This window comes from Acartia tonsa, chromosome 9 (assembly GCF_053477335.1).
Source record: "Acartia tonsa isolate MP-2025a chromosome 9, ASM5347733v1, whole genome shotgun sequence".
Lineage (NCBI taxonomy): Eukaryota > Metazoa > Arthropoda > Copepoda > Calanoida > Acartiidae > Acartia > Acartia tonsa.
In genome coordinates, this window is record NC_137268.1 from 38,690,904 (window position 1) to 38,714,022 (window position 23,119).

A 23,119-nucleotide genomic window follows, 5' to 3' on the forward strand; every position below is an offset into this window, starting at 1 on the left:
ATATGAAGTCAAAATGTACGTGGGTAACTTGCTTGGGAAAGACATTCTTTATGGTCTGAAAAAATCATATGTTTGGTTAATCTTTATTCTAGCCTTGGGCATTGGGTTAGCATTTGGTGTTAGATATGATTCAATGTATGTCCTCCATGCTTGAGTGTAATCGGGTGCAATATGAAGGCCATTGTCCTGGCTCGCCATAATTTCCTTCAGAATTAACCTTACAAAACCATGGTGTTTCAAAACCCTTTTTCTGGCAAATGTTGTTTTTTTCTTCAAAAACCATTTTTTGATGCCATCACTTTTTTCAAGAATTTCCACTAGGTTTAATTCTGGTAAAACGAAAGCGAGCCAGTCCGATAGCGGCTTCTGTACTATGATGTTAACCCCCTCCTTTTGCCAATACTCAATCTCTGTTCTGATAAGATTCTTAACCTTTTCATCATTCTTTTTGTGATCAGCCCTTGGGTGTTTTTTGCAACATTCAAAAACAAATCTTGGATGATTTGGGAGAAAAACAATTCTTTCTCCCAATTCATCAACTTTGACATCATTTCTTTTCAACAGCCTTATTAGAAAGGTCAAGAATCTTCTCAGCAAGAGTGGAAAAGTGTCAAGCTTTTGAGGGTCAAATGGAATTTCTGCTACTGGGTTATGGTTTTTTGGGTTAGCAATATATTGGTTGAAGTAAAGACTGTTGTTAGTCACATTTAGTAGAAATTTTGTTTTGTTAGTCACATGCTTGGGCATATCATATAGAATGTTTTGTAGTAAGTCTCTCCTACTACCGTCATATAGTTCCTGGAGGTTTGTTACCCTATAATACCTAATATTTGGAGCACCACCCTCCTTTGGAAATATCTTTTTTAAGAAAGATCCACCGAAAGCTATAACGTTACATTTTCCTTTACCTCCCATTTTATCTGTAATTTTATTCATTTAAATAATCCTTTTTTTCTATTTTAGTTTTATCCAGGGAGCAGTTTAATGGCTTTTGGGCCATTGCTGCTTCCTGGTTCCTCGGGAGGAGGAGGAGTCAGCCGGCAGAAGGAGGAGTGGAGAGAGACGTGGAGGAGAACGGGAGTAGGAGTGAGAGAGTGAGCGGGAGAGGAGAAATATCAGGGGAGCTAGCCCCTGTAGCACAAACTGATTCTTACTGTGTTATATCATAATAAGGTATTATTTTATTTTTCTCAAATTTTCTAAATTTTATCCCTACATTCCTGAATCATAAAATGCATTTTATTCAAAAGAAATATGGCTAATTTGTTCAAAATATTATGACTTCTAGACAGCGCAAATTTATTTAATGTTTTATTCAACTCATTCATCTTATTTCATTCTAAACACTCATATTTTACTTGACTCATTTACTCATAAAAAAAAATGTTTTTTGGTTCATTTGTATTCACACAGACTATTTTTACTCATTTAATATATCGCACTTAAAACTTTCTAATTCACACAAAAAAATTGCATACAATATACTGTAAAAAAAATCCATACAACATATCACTGTAAAAAAAATTTGCCTTATATTATTTTCGCTTTTTTCTACACATAAAAATCATATTCACACATTTTCTCACTCTTTTTTGTACATAATGTTTCTCATTCATACTAGAAAAAAAAATGCTTTCACACTTTTTGGCGCACACTTTCTTAAAGTATAATACCCTTAGTCGTTAATTTTAATTAATTAGTATTAAAAAACTGTTTACTCATTTAAATTTATTCTTGATTTTACTCTGAGCAAAATCCATATATCTCTCAAGTTAAATGATTTAATATGTTTTTTCAAAATCGCGGAGAAAATTATTGTTTGCTGTAAAAAAACTTATGATAAAAAGAATCGTTTTTTGCTATATTTGCTATACCAATTTCAATGTTTGTCTTTAGTTACTTGTCATATGTCTTTTTGTTTACTAAAATAAATTGCTAATGATTAAATTTTGCTGTTTTTTAGGAATATTACTGTTATTATGATTGGATAATTTTATGAGGTTAGTTTTATTCAAGTTTTAGCACTGTTTTATTCTATAGCTTATTTCCGTTAAAAGTAATATAACCATAAAAAAAATATGAGTGAAAATAGTTTAGTGGAACAGTGTGATAACTTTTTTGTGAGGAATATTATTTGTGACTGCGAGTAAGTTTTATGCTTATATTTCTTAGATTAGAAGTTTTAAAACTAAGCTTAGATCACATAATGGTAACAAAAAAAAAAAATGTTTTATATCTTTGACTAGTTAATATAATGGCAATAAACTTCTTTACTTTTAATAGTTAGGATAGTGCTTGAATAATGGCAAAAAAAAACTTCTTTACTTTTGATAATTAGGATAATGCTTATAACATATTTAGTTCTAGGTTTAGATTTTTAAGAACGATTAGAAGCAAACTTATTTTTTATTTTTGTATTACAAGAAACTAATTGTTAATATATATTTTTAGGAATTCATCTGAATATGAGTTCTACTATGGTTTGGGAGATCTCATGTCCGAAGACAACTTTTCGACTTTTGGTTCGATTCTGGGCTACGACCTTGGTTTCTGCTCTATTTCTTTGATAGTTAGTCTATCTTTAAAGGTAAATTCTGCTTTTTAATGGGAAAGAAATATTTATTTTGATATCAGTTATTTTATTTTCTTAATTTTCTTTAAGTTTTTTGTTCTACCATGGATTTTTTATATATACTATTTTTAGGCCTTATGCTAGGTTCAAATTCGATACCCGCTTGACTGATATTAGAATTTATATTCATTTATACCTCTCCCCTTTTAAAAAAGCAAAACAAAAGTTTTTTTTCTTTATTATTATTTGCATTTTAACACTTATTTCCAAATATTTGACATGATAGTATTTACATAAAGATTTTTTTAATACACAATACATTTTTTTCACTAAAGATTATTTATTACATTTAATCACTTTCCATATCTATTTGTTTTTGACTGTCTTTTTCATACGGGCCTTGTTTGTTATGAGGCTGTATAGCCCTAGTAATGAAACCCATACCTTTATTATAAAGGTGCACTTCTTGCTGAAAGGATATATAAAGTTTATCAATGTCCTCAATTTTTTCAGCAAGGTATAAAGAATATCTTGTTCTTTCACAAGCTACCAGTATCACTTTATCTATCAGTCTATCGTAAAATGTATGCATTTGTTCACTATGATATTTAAAACGTGGTATTAGGTCTATGATACCCCTAAGATCTCTTCTTGTAAAGGTCTCCATTGTCCTTAAATCCAGGCAAATAGTTTTCAATTGTGATTTTAGTTGGAAAACCTTTGAAAAAATTTCAGGGGTATCTAGGACTTTAACTTTTCCGTTTTTATCAAAAATTGGATAATTAAGTTGATTCTCAAAAAATTGTTCATTTGTTTGATGGTAAACAGTGCTCAATACATACATATGATGCATATTTATTTTAGTTTTTATTCTGAAAATTTGATATATCCCTTTTAATTGTCGTCAAAAATTAGTATTTAAATATATGTTATAGCAATGTAATTAGTTTTAAAACATAGGTTTTTATTTCATAAATGATTAAAAGAAGAAAAATCACGAAACCTAGCACTTATACTTGTTTGATTCAAATATTGAAAAATTCACCCAACCTTTATATTGAAATGCAAATTAACAACATATCATATTTATTAGCAGAAAAGAACAAATTAGTTTATAATCATATTAGCATAAAATTCTTCACGCAGTTGAAAGTATTCATCCAAAATAGGTCTAGTATTAGCGACAAAAATTTGGCGTTCATCACCATACTTTGGTTGTAGGGCAAGAAATCTATCATACAGAGTATCCAATCGCTCAAAAAACCTAGTAACCCAGAATCCTTCGTTAACTCTCCTAGGTAATGTTGGATCATTAAACCTAGTAAAACTTTCATAACGTGCTTCATCTTGAAACTTCTCAAATAGGAAAATAAAATTCAATTTCATACTCTCAAACTGGCTATTATTCAGCTCAAAAGCTTCTGCTTTTTCCTCCTCTGTTAATGACATCTTTCAACCAAAAAATAGAAAGTGATAAAATCATACCGATTGCAAACTATTTTATACAAACAGAATAAAGCGCATTGCTCACAAATAACACCTCTCTAACCTGTCTCAAATAAATTCCTATTGGCGCGCTTAATTTGCGCGTTAATTAGTTTATCTTTGTATTTTTATCGAAAATATTTCCGATCTATTTTATTTTCGTTCTATGGATGGTTTATTTATCCTTGCGCGCGCGTATTCTCATCTGGCGTGCTCACAGAGTTTTAATGTTTTCTGGATTTGGTTGTATTTTTAGTTTGTTAGCAAATATTTAAAAAGAATGGCTGTAAGCGAAACTGTTAGATTAATTTGGGAGGATTTGACTAACGTCATGAGGAATGCACATAGATATCTGCAAATGAGGGTTGAAACCTCTGACCCTACCGTTGATAGACAGGAGGTGGTTAGACTATTGGATGTTCAAGAAACTTTAGTCGCAAGGGTCTTGCTCTGTCGGCCTTTGCCAGGAGAAACTGAGGCTATTCAACTTGCTAAGTTGAAATCTGTAGAAGATGATGTAGAAATTCACCAGCTCCGAGTTTTTCATGTTTAAGCAAATTATTTGTGTTTCAAATATACATTAATAAATGTGAAAATTATTTTATCTATTTTGTTTTATATGATATTTTCTAGGATTTGTTTTGTTTTAATAATTTTGCCGCCTTTTTTATTGTCTAGCTGCCCGCAGCTGTTATGTAGATTAGTTATTATTTTAATCGGTTTAAAAAAAAGGGTGTTTTTTATTTCTCCAGGTGTGGTAGCTATTAAACCTTTGTTATTTGGCGCGTTTAATTTGCGCGTTAATTGGTTTATCTTTGTATTTTAATTGATGTTTTGCTTGGTTGTTTGGTTTTATTTTAGTTGTGTTTGGTTGCTTATTGAGAAAATGTCTACATTTGCTAGTCGTGAGGCTCTAAAAGTTATTTATGGCGATTTCACTAGAAATATAGCCAAAATTGTTGTGGGTTTACAAAACGGCGAATTTGGAGATTTAGCTTCTCAAACTGATCGCGATAATTTTAGAAGAGAGTTGCTGGACCTAGAATTTGAGTGGGTCAGCCGTTTCACTCCAGATGATTCTAAACCTGATACCTTTGGGGATGATTTTATCGAATATTCGAATGACTACATTGCGTATATCCGTCGAAGATTTGATTCAATTTCCAACAGGATCTGTGAGAAAACCAGCGGCAGTTTTCCATGATTTTGAAATATTGTCTTTAATGCTTCTAAATTAATTTTTCAATAAATGTTGGAAAATTGTTTTTTATTTGTTTTTAAAACGGCGTAATAATTTATTAATAATTGTTATTAAAAGGTTAGATTTATTTTATATTGTAAGATTTGTATTGGAAAGAATTTTAATTTAGCGCATTATTATGTTTATTTTGTTATCCAATAGAAATTAGTTAATGACAGGTTACTGAGGTTTACTCGTGAGCTTGATTCGCATCCCTAGCCAAGAGGAACAATAAATAGCAATGAACCAATGTCCAAATAAAACAGTGAATAATATAAACAGAAATTATATTGGTGATCGCTTTTTTTGTTTTTGGATTTTTAAACTAATATGTTCTCTTATTTATCTGATATTATGATTAGAACTAAAATGTTAGGAGAATTTTCAATATTAGATTCCCAATTTTGTGTACTTTTATGGCTTGAAAATTACTCTATGATATCTTTAAAAAAATTTCCATGATATTGAATAAAAAAAATATCCATGATAGTAAAACACTTTTAGTTGTTATTTGTTTGACTGAAAATGAGAAAGAAAATATTAAGAGAGAAAGAAATGTTCAACTTATTTAGGTTCTAAATACAGAGCCGCTTTTTTGTTTAGATCTAGGACTGTTTTTTTGAAAAGTATTATAATTTCTAATAGTATGAGCTGTCTATAAGGCCTAATTATTGTTTGTGAACTGATTCTTATATATTTGCTAAATTTTAAAGCAGCTTTGTATGAAGACCTTATTATATTGAACACTTTTTCCTCGTATTTACGTTTACATTTGCATTTTTTTCGTCTTTCCCTTATTTGCTGTTCATTTTCTATTCTGGATATATTATTTTGCAGGAATCTCAGAGTTTGATTTATTAATAGTCGAAGATTAATCAAATGTAAGTTTTGCTGAATAATGTTAATTTCTATTTCAATTTTATTGGCATTTGTAAAAACATGAGAATTTCTTGGGATACACATTATAAGACTACTTAAGATTTGTCAAAAAATGCCCACTTATAATATATTATTTGTCTATCAAAGTCTTCATACGCTTTTCTTATTAGTTTTGTAGTAGTTGCGCTCCAGGAAAATATTACTTGAAAAGCTATATTTATGTTGTCAGGTGTTTTTACCTTCCTACACAATGTAATAAGATTGTTTATTTTAGAATTTACGTGTCTAAATTGTTCTTTATGATAATTTAGTCTAGAATCACTTTCGATATTACATACTAATAATATACATTCCCACAAGTTTAAAAAGGAGTCAAAATCATTGAGTATCAGTTTTAAAATTGCAAAATGTTCCCTAATTTCTTGTGTTGCTAATTTTATGTACATTTATCTTTTTTGAGACCTAGTTTTGTAATGACAGGAATCACTTACATGCGCTTTATTTCTTACCCCACTACTGCCGAAACCCTTGTTTCCCCTAACTGTCTCTTTGTTTTGTCTGACTGTCCTTGGTATTTCATCTATACTAACAAAACCTTTATTTTTCTTATTGGGTTCTCTATTTTGTCTGACTGTCTGTGGTACTTCGTCTATTACCTCTATTTTAGGATGGCAAATCTTTTCTATAACTAACTGGCCTATTCTGTCATGTACTCTAACTTGAAAAGCTTTATTCCCATTATTTATGAGTAAAACCCCAATGTTACCCCTAAAATCTTCATCAATTACCCCTGCCCCTATATCAATGCTGTGAAAATATGATAATCCTGATCTAGGTGCTATCCTCCCATAAGTGTTTTTAGGTAATTGTATTGCAATATCTGTCAAAATTAGCTGTCTCTGATGTGGTTTAATTGTTAAATTTTCGGCAGAAAACAAATCAAACCCAGCGCTTTTTTGGTAAGCTTTATATGGGACTTTTGCTTTGTCAGATATTAATCTAATTTTTAGTACGTCAGACATTGGTTTAGTTATGTAGTGGCTTTGTTTTAAATGAATATTAATTCAGATTTAGGAGTTGGAGATATTTAAAACCAATTATTATGATAATGTTGGAAAGCTATAATTAGGGTGCTCAATTAGAAACTTTGATTTACTTTGTTTGATGTATTTAATAATCAATGAATTTGCAAATATAATTATACCATAGAGTTTTATTTTACAGTTGTCACTTTTGATTTGTTTATTAAAGATAAATATAGTTTTAAAAATCTTCTGAAAAAAGTCAAGGTGTTCTAATTCTTTGAAAAGAAATTCAGATGAAATTACTTTTTTACGCCTATTTATTGCCTTCCAAATTTGCAAGAATTTATTATATATCTTAAGAGTGGTTTTGAGTACTTCCAACTCCTTATTAATAAATGAAATCAACATTGGGTTAGTGTTTTTGTTAATAACATATTTGATAGTATTTATATGATTCACTAGCTTTTCTATTATTCACTTGCTTATTACTAAAGGTGTATCGCTAATATTTAGGCTTACCTCCCCTCTATTTGCTAGCCCCAAAATTTACCTAGAGAAAAAGGATAAGATTTGAATAAATATCTTTAAAAATTATCATAGTTTATATTAGTCTATATTCTCTCATTTGTCTGTATTTCCTTAATTTTCTATAGTATTTTTTATAGTATTCTTAATAAGTAGTATTACGCAGCTTAACTCTTAATAGTATTTATCTTTTATTTGATTGGTTGGTGTAAAGTATCATAAACTGTTGTTTTTTATATGTTTGATTTTAAATATTTTATTTAACAGTTTTTTTATTAGGACTCAAAAATTCATTTTTAGAAAACTATTCTCTATTCTATTCGTGTATAAAAAGATACTTTAAAAGGGTTGTAAAAAGTTGAATGGTTCGTTACGGGCCTTACAATAGCGAGGCAGCGTAGCATCTCTTATTTAATTTATCTGTTAGTCTCAAAAAACTTTTTAATTTTTTGACAAGAAATATCTGCTATTACTTATTGTTATATCTAAACTTATTCAAATATGTATAAATGTCAAAATGTTGTAAATCTTTCTAAGAGAAAACATTTTAATATGAATTGTTGCATTAATCATTTTTAGTCTTATTTCATTTTGTTTTACTTAAGAAAATAATCAAAATTGTGACTAATGTACTTAATTTTAGTATGAAAAGTACTCAAAGATTTATCTAAAAAAAACCAGAAATAATGTTGTCATTTAGATGGTATTTATCCGATTAAGTTTTAATTTTATTTTTTGGCGCTAAAAGAAATACTTGAGAAGAACATTTAAATGTGATATTTGTAGTAATTCATTCGAATTTAATAGTTTTCGCTCATAGCGATGAAGATTTAATGTTTTAGAGTCATTTACTTGCGATTTACGTAATAATTCCTTTAATCTTTACGCCGCTACGGCTAGACAGTAAAAGTTTAATCTTTAAAACCATTTACGTGCGTTTTATGTATAAATTCTTTTAATCTTTACTTCGCTACAATTAAACAGTAAAAGTTCAATATTTAAAACTATTTACGTGTGATTTATGCGTAAATCCTTTTAATCTTTACGTTGCTACGACTAAACAGTAAATGTTTAATTTTTAAAGCCATTTACATGCAATTTATGCATAAATTCTTTAAGTCTTAACGTTGCTAGAACTAAACAATAAAAGCTTAATATTTAAAATCATTTACATGCAATTTATGCATAAATTCTTTTAATCTTAACGTCGCTAGAACTAAACAATAAAAGCTTAATACTTAAAATCATTTACTTGCAATTTATGCATAAATTCTTTTAATCTTAACAGTGTTATAACTAAACCGTAGATGTTTAATGCTCAAGTTATTCTCATGTGTTTTATGCTTAAATTTATTTTGGTTTAACAATGCTAGAACTGAACAGTAAAAGTTTAATATTGAAATTATACACATGGATTTTAGTATTAATTTATTAATGCTAGATAGTAATAACTATTATTCAATTATGTCATTTTATTTCATTTCTTTTTTAAGATTAATTTGTAGTAGTCTTTGACAATTTTCTGAGGATATATCATATTTTCAATGTTCTATTTTTATGATTATGAAATGTTATTTGCTAATTATTTTATTTTATTTTAGGCATGCTTCCTGACTATTTGCATGATTCTGTGTTACTACAACCGAATTTTGAAGAAACGATTGGAAATAGCGACTGATAGAATTGGTGAGCTTGAGAAGAAATCTTCATTGAAAAAAACTTACATAACGGGCCTTCGAAATCATTTCTACAAACTAAGCCCCCACGATGGGTGGGCCAGCATGGAAAACCTTGAAAACAAAGCGACCTCCAGGCCTGTGGCCACTGAGCCAGGAGATAACACTATTTCGCCTCCAGAAGATTTTTCTGATTCGACCCTACCTACATGTGTTGCTGACGTTCACATTTCAGCTGTTAAGAACGATTCTGACCTTCCTTACTCCGTTGGCAACCCGCCGCCTGTGGATCCTACTGTACTAGTTAAAGGTGTGGGGATGGATAGTGAGATGGGGAAGGTAAGAATTTGCAAGTTGGTTACTTTAGAAAAACTAGTCTTATCCGTATACGTCTACACGGTGAAGCTACTCTGTAATTTATGTATTGTTTATCTGTCTTTTGTTAAACTACTTTATGATTTAATTTGTCTGTTATTATTTGAAAATGTGTTGTTTTTATTATTTTATATGCTTATTTAGAGGTATCATCGCCAAGATCATATGATTCTGAAGTTTCAGTATGAGTTATTTGACTATCAGTTGGGGGGTCGGGGAGGGGGCGAAGTTTAGTTATTTCATTACTTATTCTTCGCCACTCTCTCAGATCCTCCAAAGTTATTAAATTAAAATGCCTACAGATTGATTTTGGAAGCTTATATTTCCCTACATAACCTTCGTCGATCTTTTTAAGTTGCTGCGGCGATAATTTTGCTTTATCGGTAGTAAATATATTAACAATATCAATTAAAAATTTGCTTACTTCTTGCACTACCCAGACTTCTAAGTCATAAACATTTTTATTTTTGTGATACAGTTCTTTTTTCTTTCTGTCGTTCCGAATCAAGCAAAGATCACCTATTTTGAAATTGTGTGGATATCTATGTTTATTTAGTTTTCGTAGTTCTCTTTCATGTTTTTGTATAATCTTATTCTTGTTTCTTTCATATATCTTCAAGAAGGGTGTCTTTGCCAGATCGAAACGTTCAGATAGAGATAGCTTATCAAATGTAAAATTAGGTCTGAATAATTCATCATATTTATTTATTTTTCCATCAAAATTATATAAGGATAAGTGGTGTAAGTTATTAGGTGATAAGTCTAAACCCATGAGCTTAAAATTATTAACTTGGTTTACTGTAGCACATATTGCCTGTTTTATACGAACACTATCTTTATGGGCTGAGTAGTACCTTATCAGATTTTGAATGAGCTTAACACGGCGCTCAATATTCCCCCTGCTGGCAGAACGGTAGGGGGCACTATTTATAAAACGTGAGCCAATGGAATTTAAAAATTCTTCATTTTCTGCATTTCTTATATTTTTTCCATTATCGCTGTGGAATTTTTCCACCTGTCCATTAATAGCTACGTAATGTGCAAAGCCTAATTGAATGTCTGATTTTTTTGTTTCTTCTAACATAAAAACTGTCAAATACTGGGTAGCTACATCACAGAAAATAAGTACTGCTTTTATTCTATCCACCCTTTCTTCTTTTCTCAGGGATGAAGGGAATTCCAACAAATCTACTTGGACTAAATAATTTCTTCTAAAATTATGGGCAGTAATGCTTGTACCTTTTTCTAATCTGTAGTTATTAGTTTTAGTTTGTGCACAAGTAGCACAAGACTTAATAATTTTTTTAATTGCTTCTAATAGAACTGATTTTACTTTTACATAATAAGTCCTTTTCATAAGATTATAAAGTCTATTTATCCCCGGATGAATTAAGTCAGCGTGGTGTGCTGCTGCAAAATAATCATATAACTCTTCTGGCAAGATAATTAAGTTATTTTTATAATGTATTTTAGTTGGACTCACATTTTTTGTTAAACCTGTCATTATTTGACGTTGTATAAAATAACTTTTTCTAAGAAAATGACCATTACCCAAAGATAGATTTAGGGTAGGTCTAAGTATTGTATCTTCATTCAGAGTAGAGTCTGAATTCTCAGAATCAGTTTCAGAATCAGTTTTGTTACTACTTTCCTGTTTTGTAGTATTATTTGAATAGAATTTTCTTAAATCTGATCTTATTTTAGCCCTTTCATATCTATTTGCTTTTTTATTAAATTCTTTTTGAAGTTTTGCTTGTCTTTTATTTAATATTGAATTATTTTTTGATGAAAATAATGATCTTTCATATTGATTGCTGATCTGATCTGATTCTGGTTCCGAAAATTCAGGGTGTTCTAAACTAAATTCCCTAGAGACACTTGCATATGAAGGTAGGGGGTTTTTTTCCTCCTTATTGTTTGAAACAGTATCTACGTTTGGACTTAAACCCATTCCTACTGAAGAATTATTTAATGTTGGGGGGAGGGGGTGTGATTCTCCTCCCCTTTCTGCCTTATTACTGTGAGGGTTTGACATTATATCTATGTTATTTTTAGTTTTTTCAAGAGTGAGGGGGTTTGTTTCCCCTTCCGAAATTGGAAAAAAGTCATTTTGTGGGTTTAAACTTAAATCCAAGCTAATAGTAGGTTGGGGGAGGGGGTGTGTTACCCCTCCCTTATCAGCATCCTTATTATTATTTTGTTTTGCTTCTAGAGGCAAATCTTTATTTAATTTTTGCGAGGGGAGGGGGTGTGATACCCTTCCCTTATTTGATACGCTATTTTCTTGGGATTTTTGCCTTGAATCTATATTTATTTTTGGTTGTGATGTGGGGAGGGGGTGTGATACCCCTTCCCTATCTGAAGTCTCATTTTGTGGACTAGCCTTATTATTTGAAGGTAAAACCCCATCATAATTAGATTTTTGAGGGGGGAGGGGGTGTGATACCCCTCCCACACTTGGGGTCTCGTTATTTTTGGAGTTTATATCTACTGGAATAGGTGCTGGCGGGGGGAGAGCTTTAGGTTTATTTTTTCCCCTTCTCCTAGTACCCATTGCTTCTTCATACTTTTTTAATAATTCAGGACCTTTACCCCTGGTAATTACTTTAATGTTAGTTTCATTTTTAGGGTTTTTAAAATTTTCTTTATCCCTGGGAATAGGGTTAGGTTCAAAAATTTTAAATAAATCACATTCATAAACCGGTTTTATCCTATCTGTTCCAAAATTTAATTGGTAATGTCTCTCCGGGATAAGCCTGGAGAGAAAATCCGCTAGTTGTTCATTTGTTGGAATTGCCATAAAAATTATTCTATCTGTTGTTGTAAATATAATTTTTTGAGAAAGTGTGTCAAGCATAGATTTACTGTTTTCAATTTTTGTATTTTGTAAGATTTTCATTACTGCAATATTGTCTGTAAGGACAATTGTTTTACAACCCAGTTTTGTTTCTGGGTAAAAATATTGAATAGAATCAAAAACGGCTATAATTTCTAAATAAGCTATACCGGTGCCTCTTAAAATAGATGGTCCAAAAGTTCTAGAGTAAAATCCTAATATTTTTCCTCTGCCTTTAATTGAATCATCGTTTGTCCTTAGAAGCTTTGCTACCATATTATATAAATTTTTATCTGGTACACTAATATTTTTTACTGTTTTTCTATAATAATGACATCCAATTTGAAAACTATCTTTTACACCATAATAATGATAATTATGATTATCATAACTTAATATTATTTCAGTATCTGCGCGACGATTCCATCCACTGCTGATTACTGCTTGTTTAACTGTGCCATCCTGTTGAGACAGGTAGGCTAATTTTAAATTTCTCTTGCAGTATTTAGAGAAAGACATAAGGAGAAAAGTCTCAATATTAGGGTCGTTAAGATTTTGAGTCCCTGCCCTCAACGCATTCATTGTCAATATGTATTTTTTATTTATTTCTTCCCTACTAAATATGGTTTCTGTGGATTCATCCATTACACTTAAATATGCATAAAGTTCTATGTTTAAACAACAAAAGCTAAAAAAATATAAACACCATCTGGTATAATCCTTGATCCCATCAATGTTTAAAAATAAACTAATTTTATGCAATAATTTTAGAAGATGGTTTTCTTTGAAAATGACACCTATATTATCACTATAAATTTCATTGAATAATGGAGAAAATTTTTCTGGTATGGGTTCAAGATTAGGAAATTCAACTGGAAGTAAATCCCTTATTTTTAGCCCAATTAGACATGCCCCTAGAGCCCTACCGGAAGCATCGGTGTACAGGAATTGTACATCGGTGTCTTCCCGGCTATCGTTATTGCATTCTTCTGATCCCATTGCTTTTGTAATTGCATAAAAATGATCGTTAGATTCTTTATCCCAGTCAAAGTTTTTAACCTGTTTATATAAACAATTCATATGATATTGTGTAGTCATAGATATTAGAGGTCTATAGTAGGTTAAATTTCCTAAAAATGATTGCAATTCTTTTAAATTTCTTGGTGGTCTCATTTGACTTATTGCTAAAGATTTTTTATCTGGTATTTTTACCTTGCCTTGCCCCACTGTGTAACCTAATATATCAACAGATTCTTCTACTAAATTTACACAAAAACGACATTTGTCAAGATTAAGTTTTAAATTTAATCTATTTACACGACCTAAGAACTTGTCCAAATTAGCTAGGTGATCGTCAATAGTGTCAGTTTTTGCATTAAATAGTGACAAATCATCAAACCATATCAAAACATGACTAATTAAGTCGTGTAGTCCATTATCATCTAAATGTATATTATCTAATATATAACTTAGTAAAAGGCTAGGGGTACCCGCATATCCTGTCAGGGCTCTTTTAAAACGGAATACCCCAAATGAAGTGGTAATGTTTGTAATTCCTGATTCTAAAACTTTGTCTGATAATTGTAAATTATAAAAAGCGTTTCGAATATCCATAAAGCTAGAGTATCCTACTTCAGGGAGGAGGGATTTTAGGGTCCGGAGTGGGTCCATAGTAATCGAACTGACGTTATAGGGGATTGTGCTATTTATTCCACGTGCATCTATGATGATGCGGGGACTTGCTTGCTTGTCTTTACGGGTTGTTATGAAAACAGGACTTCCAAATTGTTGATGGCTAGGGGCAGGTTCTATTATATTAAAATTAATACAAGTGTCAATGAAATATCTAAGGTGTTGTGTGTCATTCATTGAGAGGCTATACACCTTTGTGTTTCTTTTAAAATTTTCTGGTACTTCAAAATCAAAATAATCTTTACTTGCCCCAATATCAAAGCTATGACAAGCACCCGAATTGTACTTTAATAATATATCTGCTACCCTATCCCTTATGCTTAAATCTTTTATATAATGCAATTTTTCCTTTATTTGTTCTAAAGTAAGGGGTGGGGGGGGTAATGGTGAATCCAAAGTTAACCCCTCTTTTGGCTCCAACAAAAGTTTTTGAACCTCTTCATAACTAATCTCTTTAGGGATATTTACATAATTTTCCTCAATTTCTTGACAATGTATGCTATTTACTATCTGTATGTTCTCATAGGGCAGGGACGATATTCGTTTTTTGGATTATTTATTATAAAATTCCCTGTTACATTTCTAATAAAATATTTTGCTGTTTCTTTAAAATTTTTCCAACTTAATTGTCCTTCCATTCCTGACGAAAATGCTGAAATAAATGTGTCACAGATTATTTTACAACTAGATTGGAAATCTATTATTTCTACAGCTTTTATAGGCTTTAACTTAGAGTTTCTAAAACCAGTGATATTTATTTCTTTATCTTTTTCAGGAATGTATGGAAGTACGAGAGCGACTAGTCCCCCAGCCTCAAGGTGCAAGGGCTGATGTCCTACATTAGTTATAATTAGTCCTATTTTATTTCTTTCTTTGTTTAGATTATATACTTTATATTCAATTACTACATTAGGATTATTTGTTTGGAAAGGAATAATTCTTTCTGTTCCTTGTTGTAATGTTTTCAAGTTTTTTACATTAAAAATAGTTTTACTTTTTTGCCCTGGTATTAAATCTATTTTATCTATGTTTTTAATAAATGGTGGGCTATATACCTTGTTCCTTCTAGGGTGCAGCGAAATTTTTATTTTGTTTCCTGTCACTTTCATTACTAAATTGGTTTGAACTAAAAAGGGTCTGCCTAGTAAACTTACTTTTTCTGTTTTAATAATATGAAATGGAATATTAATTACACCTATCCCTGAAAAGTCGCAAGGTATATAATATGCCCCTATTGTTGGTATTTGTGAACCATCTACTGTTGAAAGCCTATACTTTTTTGCTTTTCTTTCATTTTTATAATTTGGATTTACTGCTAAGATAATGGACTCAGAGAGAACATTTACGGCTGCGCCCGAATCCAATTCAGCTATTACTTTATTGCTTTTTATTTTAAAAGGAATTAGAATCCTATCTGTAACTGAAATATCGCCATTTAATATTTTAAGCTGTACTTCATTTTTTATTTTGTGACTAATATTTTCTTCCATTATTGTACCCCCGCTTAATTTTATGCCAACGATGGTGTCTTTTCCTTGGATAAGAATTTTGTTCATCAAAAAAATCAAACAAAAGACCCAAGGCGCAAAAGCAAACCCAATTAGCATTAGTATCAGGAGTAATATAATGCAAAAAATAGTCTTGTTATTAGATGGAAAATCTAGTAAATATTGTATAATTTTTAATACTTTTTCTTCTATAGTAATTTGTTCATTATATTGGCTCTGTAGTATATCATATTTTGAATAGACGTCCCAACTTGTATCAGAAAAGTCTGAATTCTCAATTTTATTATGCTTATCCATGTCCCCATAACCTTTTTCTATTTCAGAGTATAATGGCTCTCCAGTATTGTGTTGTTGTTGTTGTATTGGACCTTGAGGGTGTTCCCCTAAAACATCCAGGTGAACTTCCCCTTCATGTAATGTAAAAATATCAGAATTTTCGCTTTCTTCATTATTAGAAGCTTGATCAATAACAATGTTTCCAATGGTATTAAGATAATCCATGTTTTTAAAAGTTTTTTTGCTTTTTTCATAATCTTTACTGCAAACTTTATTTAAATATTTTGAATAAGTTGATTCATTAAAATCAGAATTTTCACTCTCCAATGTTATACTGCTTTCATTATCGCTATTTTCATTATCCGTAGAATTTTGTAATGTACTGTTTGTACAAATGGACGTTTCAGATTGTCCGTCTGTGCTTATGTCCGTCATGTTCTGTGAGTTTAAGAAAAGCTCCATAATCTGTTGTTTGGCTGAAACGTTACTATATGTAGATACGGACTCAGATAACATAGGCTCGTTACCTTTTATTAGAGTTTTACTAGAGTTTTCACTAGAGGAATCTTCCAAAAAAGAAGTAGAATAATTACTAATCCCATCACCATTAAGCATATTATCTATCTTATTACTTATTTCTAATACACTACCTACTACTTTATCATTACTTACATTATTCTTATCTATCTTACAATCTAATACTTTATTATCTATTACTTTATTTACATTAGCTATCTCAGTATTCATTACACTATTTTCATTACTTAAAACTGACTTACTGACTAACATTTCATTAATATTCTGATTAGTTACATTATTTAACATATTAACATTAGGATTTATACAGATATCTTTATTGGAAATTTCCTCTATTTCATTTTCTCTAGTTACCTCTATTGTTTCGCTTTTATGGGTGCTATTATTCTCTTTATATTCTGATTTTTTTAGTGTGCTTGGAGACGTGTTACTGGATAGAGCGACGTTTTTAGAATCATTTTCTGCTTGAGATATTATATTTGCAGGTGAATCTATTATAATTGTTATTTTACTATTATTACTCTGAATTGAATGATGGTATGGGGACGCTTCTAGTTTTTTATATCTTTTGGTTGGGGCAATAAGCAATTCTTTATAGGATGGTATTTTCTTGGCAAGCCATATTGTAAACACCTTGAACATTGCTCTTGGGAGGGGGCCACATTTGGATAGACTAGACATGAAGCACTAGAATGTGTGCTTTCATTGCACTTAAGACACATAGCCTGTTTCCTTAAATCTCTAATACCTTTATTATCTTCCAACCATTTAATGTTTTTCTTCCTAATTTCTGGGTCTGTATGGTTGGCGCAATATCGAGAATTGTGGTTAGTTTTGCCACAATATTCGCAAGGTGTTCTTTGTCTTTGAGCTCCAGGGTTTGTCCCTGATGCTATTGGTGTCTTTCCTTCTGTCATTTCTTGTTTGTTTACTACTTTTATTGGCTGTGCACTCACTTTATTTTCCTTATATCTGTCTTTTTTTCTCTTAAACTCAAATTCATTTTGTAGATACGGTCTAAATTCTCGAAACCAGTTGATGAATACATTTACATTTGCTGCTGCCGATGTGGCATGTAAAAAATTACTTTTTAAGTTTGCTGGCACAAAGTAATTTGCAAATTTCATACGAATTTTTTCTAGTTTATGTTTTGTTTCCATGGCTGTTTTATCTAGCCATGAATGTAGCTTAACTATGCATTGTGCAGGCTTTATTTCGTCATCTATAGTAAATCTGTATTTGTTAAACTTATCTTCATACTCTGCGGCACTTAATGTTTCTTGTGCTATTGTTGTCATTATACACGTGACGAATTCTTTGCTAGTCATTTCGTTAGGATTTATGTCTAGTTTATCTAATGACAAACGGGCCTCAGTTGAAAAATAATGTATTAAAAGAGCATTGTATGTAGCATATGTCCATGGTGTTTTAAATCTTTCAATATACCTAAAGTTAAGCAAAAAAATCTTAAGATTGCTAGATTCTCCAAAAGATGTTGGCACCTTGCCAAGTAACTTAATTTCTTTGACAAGTCGTTTATGTTCGCATGGGCCAGTTACTAGGTTACTGGGAATCAACTCTAAAATTCTTTGCATACTTAAGTCCGTCCCTGCTAGTCTCTCTCTCTCTAGGAGTCTATCAAGTAATTCATTTCTCTCTATTTTTTTACTTTTAGGTTTATCCTGCTGTTTTGGAAATTCATCGACCATGTCTCTGTCCTCATCATTTGAATCTGAAGAGCTAGAGGTAGCGTCTTCAAATCTATTTTTCTTTTTCTTTTTGCTTATTTTTTTGACTTTGACCTTTTCAATTTTATCTTTTTTGTCTTTATGTCCGTCTTTCTCTTTGTCACTGTCAATTGGTTGACTCTCTTCTTTCTGTTTTTTCTCTGAATGGTCATAATCTGACGTCTCATACTCATTATCTGTCTGTTTGTCTTTCTTTTCTGTCTCTTTTGTATTTTCTGAATGTACTTGAACTGGTACTAGAATTTTATTTGTTTTGTCTGTACTTTGTTGTATCATATGTGCCCCTGTAACATTAACCTGTTTGGGTAAATTTTTTGACCCCCCATTTAATGGTTGGCTATTGTCTGTATCACTGTCTATGTCCGTGTCTCTGACTATATCTTTAGGAGGTAATTTAGATTCATCCATTTCATAGATTTATTTTATTTTAGCTTGTTTTGCTGCAGAAACTTATTGGACTTGTTATTACTTGTTAGTATTGGTTATGACTAGTGTTTTAAAGGTAATTTTAAAATGAATATTTCATAATTTTGCTATGTCAAAAAAAACATTTGTTTTGTATGTTCTCTATTTTTTAAATGGACTAGTGGTTTGTATACTTTTTATCTTTTATTTGGAAGCAGGGAGATGTTTATTGATAGGAAAAAAAATATTACTGCTTTTTATAAAAAGCCCTCTCCCTGTTTGGAAAAAAAAATTTTTATGATATAGCAAAAAATATGAAATAATTAAAAAAAAACCTCTTACCTTGGATTACGGAACCACATGAGACGTGTTAACTTGCTACTATAGTCTCACCAGAGTTAACAACCTCATTTATCTCTGAAAATGGAGTTAGAAAAAAGGGAAAACCCCTTAAATCCCCTTGTTAAACTATAAATCCCCTAACTAACTCCTAATAAAATACACCTTTCAAAAAATAATGTGCCTAATTTAATTCCCCTAAGTATTTTGAATTTGAAATTTTAAAACTTAGTATTGGCAGACAAACATCCTGTTACTTTAGTGAAACGCAAATAAAGGCTTACAGCTTAAAAAACGAGCGAATGAAAAAAGGTATTTTTAGCAAGGAAATGTAATTTTATTGATAAGGAAAAATAAAGTTTAATAAAAAATAGTACTAAGACATAAATTGATTTTATTTTAGGATTTGCAACAAAGAAATGGCAAGAATTTTATGCTGTAAGAAAAAAGGGACTAGCGAGTTAAAGAAAAAGATGTATGCTCCAAATGAGCCTTGGTGTCCGACTGCCAGCTAAAATCTCCCAGCAGTACCCATATTAGTTATATTATTGCCATAAAAGAACCTTGACTTAGGCCCCGTGCGCAAATATTCTAACACACTCCTTTGTTGCAAAATTATTACATTGCATTCATATAATGTAACATAACTTTTAATAATCACAAATTTCATTACATTTATTAATACAATTAATTAAAAATAAAAATTTATTCTAATACACAATATAGTTTTAAAACCTAATTTGAAATAAACGAGTCCGGAAAAAAGTCCAAATTTGGTCACACGGGAGTGTTTTAATCTATTTGACCATATTCATGCGATGTATGTGAAAAAGTATTTGCGCGGATTTGTGCTAAAACAGACTTATTAATATTCATTGGATAACTTTGTTTTATTGTATAAAAAATGTTATTTAAATATAAAGTGTCTAAAAAGTGTTATATTTTACTGATTTATTATATTTAATTGTTAAAATTCATACTGTTTTTGCATGAAAAATGATAAAATGATCAAAGAGTAGTATTTTTTACTACACGGAGTCGGATGTTTAAACTCATGAGAACTGACGTTTTCTTGGAACTTTTCCCCGAAACCGAATCTTCCCCTTCAAGTCTTAAAACTTCGTTTTTACTATTTTTACTAGTATTTTTTAAGAAAATTGGTAAATTATGAATATTTTGACTGTTATGAGTGGCCAATTTCTGCAATATTGTATGTCTTATTATGTACTCAAAGTTTTAGCATTCTAATAGCTTGAACGCCCTTGCTACAGGCCTGCGTGGTCTGACATTTTATTTTTTAGGCGCGCCTTTAAAATAGGCAATCGTTAGATTACTTCAAGAATATTCTAGAAAGAAAACATACTCATACAGAAGCTAGGCCACTCTATAATTATCAAAATTAAATTGTCTATTTTAAAGAAAATGCATTATAATTTATGGATAAAAAGGGTTCTGTAAATAGAAAAACATGAATTATAATGCAGGTTGAAAGGTGGGTGGTTGATTTTATCAAATCAAAAAGTGAAATCTAACTCCACCCCCTCCAAAAAACCTTTCCAGTACCTTAGAGAAGCTACATAGTAAAGGATAACCATAATTGGTTCAGCGGTTAGCGATATTCATCAGTACACACTGAGATTCTGTTACTTTTATATAAGGAAAAATTATAACTAGGTTTTGTGAGTCAATATTGTAGTAGAAGAATAGTTGAGTTGATTATGTAAATTCAAAATTAAACTCGAATACAATTGAATTTTCCCCAATATATGTAAAGAAACAAGGATTAATATGTACAGTACATAAGACAAGCAGATAATAAAATTATGAACAAAAAAGTAGACTACAATACAGTTAAGTAGTATGTCAATTATTTTGAACAAATATTTGAAAAGGATAGATAAAGTAATGTTATTCAAATCGATATATTATTACTTGGATGTTGCACCAGATTTTCATGTACTCTTATAAACTGATGCACACAGCTGGCTATAATAACGATACTTCAAATTAATCCTTTACCCAATCCCCTCCTATCCTACTGGATGGACTAACTGACCAAAAAATGAGGTTCATATTATCAAGCTACGACAAATTTTACCTTGTCCACATGTGTCCTGATACTTATAAAAAAAACAGTAAAATGAAGTAAATAAAAATTTCAACAACGATGGTTTTTTCGGTCTGACGAACATATACTCTAGTTATCAGGTAGCTTTGCTCATAACAATATGTAAAGAAAGAATAGCAAATTTTATATTCATTTATCTTGTAGTTCGTTTTGGTTCAAACCTTATTGAAATATTTGGGGAACAATGAGGTTTATTAAGAAAATTTCCTTGATATTTATTTTAGGTTTCTGAAGCTAAAATATTAAGCTTGAGTTATAGAAAGATAATGGGAATAGAATACGTGGATATTGTGTCAGGGGAATGTTTGTCGTCGATTTAGGTTGCTTATAAAGTCCTCAGATATTGGTCAATACGTCCGAGGATCAGGAGATAGGATAGGGTAAAGTCGAACACAGTAATAGTGTCTGACTGATTATGACGTAACAAAAAAAATTAGCCAATGAGAGGCCGCTATTGACCAATGGTAAAATTTATAGTGGCCTTTCATTAGCTAATTTTTTTTGTTACGTCATAATCAGTCAGACACTATTACTGTGTTCGGTAAAGTCATGGGAATGAGGGGTATAAACACATTTGCCAGCTGGGAGAAAAAATTTAACAGGGAATGTGAGATTCTCACAATTTCCACGCATTCTATATCCATTAGAAAGATATTTAAAACTGACAACTCGGCTGCAACTGCGAACTGTTGACCGCTTGCGGCAGCAGTTTCGCTGACTATTTTCAGCAGCTTAAAGCAGTCTTTTTTTGTACACAACACTATTATAGTGGCTAAGTTGGAGATTGTTCAGCTGCAAGGGTGGCAGATATGGTTGCGCCTTTTTATACTTTTGTCTCAAGCTTACAATCTAAATAACTACTTATTGGATTCTCTATTTTAAGTAAGCTTCAAATAGGTCCTGTGATGGTTCTAGGCTATTTCATTTTAGATTAAATCTTGGTTTTCCGGTTTTTTTTCGTAACCCCTTCCTAATCCCCTTTGGATACAGAGCCCCTAGAGGCAAGGGGCGCAACCGCTATAGTTATTATAAAAACTAAGTTAAAACAAAAATCACCCAACCTCTTAAATAACTTTAACTGTACTATTAGATGGTTGCCAGGGTCATAGCGGAATAAGACAATGGACGATAAACAATAAGTGCATTGTATTAAAATTCTAATTATGATAAACAAAATCATCCTTCCTGTAAAGTCTAAGTAAAAAGATTTATTTAAAGTATCCAAAGTTTTTTTAAGCCCACGAGTAAGATAATGTGGTTATACAACTTTGGGTACAAGTGTGATTTACAATCCCACGCACCCTCCTTTCTGACTTATCATTAGATTTTGTTGTTATCATTTTAATTACTATTTGTAAAGTAATTATAAAATACGCAAAAAGCTAAATTTTAGATCTATCAATATTAATTATAATAAAGCAATTGATCCTATGGTTTATTACTAGTTGGAAAAGATTAAATGGTGTATAAGAAAAGTTACAACTGTTTTAATGGCCAATTTATATTTTATAAATGCTCTTAAGATGCATAAAAACAAATTTATGGAATGCATGTTTTTTTTGGAGTGGGGGGAAGGGGGAGTTGCATTTTTTGGATATATTGGTTTTTAGTAAAATTATGTCTTTGCTGCCCTTAGATGAATTCATATATAACTTTAATTAAATCTATTTTTTTTTTGGATTGGGAGGAGGATTGAGGACAAATATCTAAGTGGGTCAACAAGTTCCCTTCCATCCTTTTCATAAAAACTTAATAATCTGCCCTGACTAATACTAAGCTTTCTTTAATTAAAACTTAGTCAAACCGTTTATGAGATTTTATCTAATTAACATACAATATACATAGAGCCTAATATTTTAAATTATGTTCAGAC

At 30.8% G+C, this 23,119-nt stretch overlaps 1 protein-coding gene and 1 long non-coding RNA gene across 2 annotated transcripts; both read left to right on the forward strand.

Moving 5' to 3' along the window:
• Window positions 1-1,894: 1,894 nt before the first annotated feature.
• On the forward strand, window positions 1,895-15,306 carry LOC145328875 (uncharacterized). The gene is made up of 4 exons (XM_080172798.1): window positions 1,895-2,587; window positions 9,328-9,741; window positions 13,021-13,087; window positions 15,081-15,306. Exons 1-3 carry the CDS (start codon window positions 2,495-2,497, stop codon window positions 13,048-13,050), a joined length of 537 nt encoding a protein of 178 aa, XP_080028924.1. The 5' UTR covers window positions 1,895-2,494; the 3' UTR covers window positions 13,051-13,087; window positions 15,081-15,306.
• A 528-nt stretch (window positions 15,307-15,834) lies between these two features.
• LOC145328877 (uncharacterized) lies at window positions 15,835-20,057 on the forward strand. Its single transcript, XR_013882669.1, has 4 exons — window positions 15,835-16,209; window positions 17,038-18,372; window positions 18,806-18,876; window positions 19,522-20,057. It is a non-coding gene; the product is annotated as an uncharacterized LOC145328877 (long non-coding RNA).
• The last annotated feature ends 3,062 nt before the right edge of the window (window positions 20,058-23,119 follow it).

Bases quoted from the DNA above. Each gene is read 5' to 3' on its own strand.
- LOC145328875 (XM_080172798.1), top strand. From the start codon at position 2,495: ATGTCCGAAGACAACTTTTCGACTTTTGGTTCGATTCTGGGCTACGAC. The intron at 2,588-9,327 runs GTAAATTCTGCT...ATTTTATTTTAG, and splicing joins TAGTTAGTCTATCTTTAAAG to GCATGCTTCCTGACTATTTG. The intron at 9,742-13,020 runs GTAAGAATTTGC...ATATTATTTCAG, and splicing joins TGGATAGTGAGATGGGGAAG to TATCTGCGCGACGATTCCAT.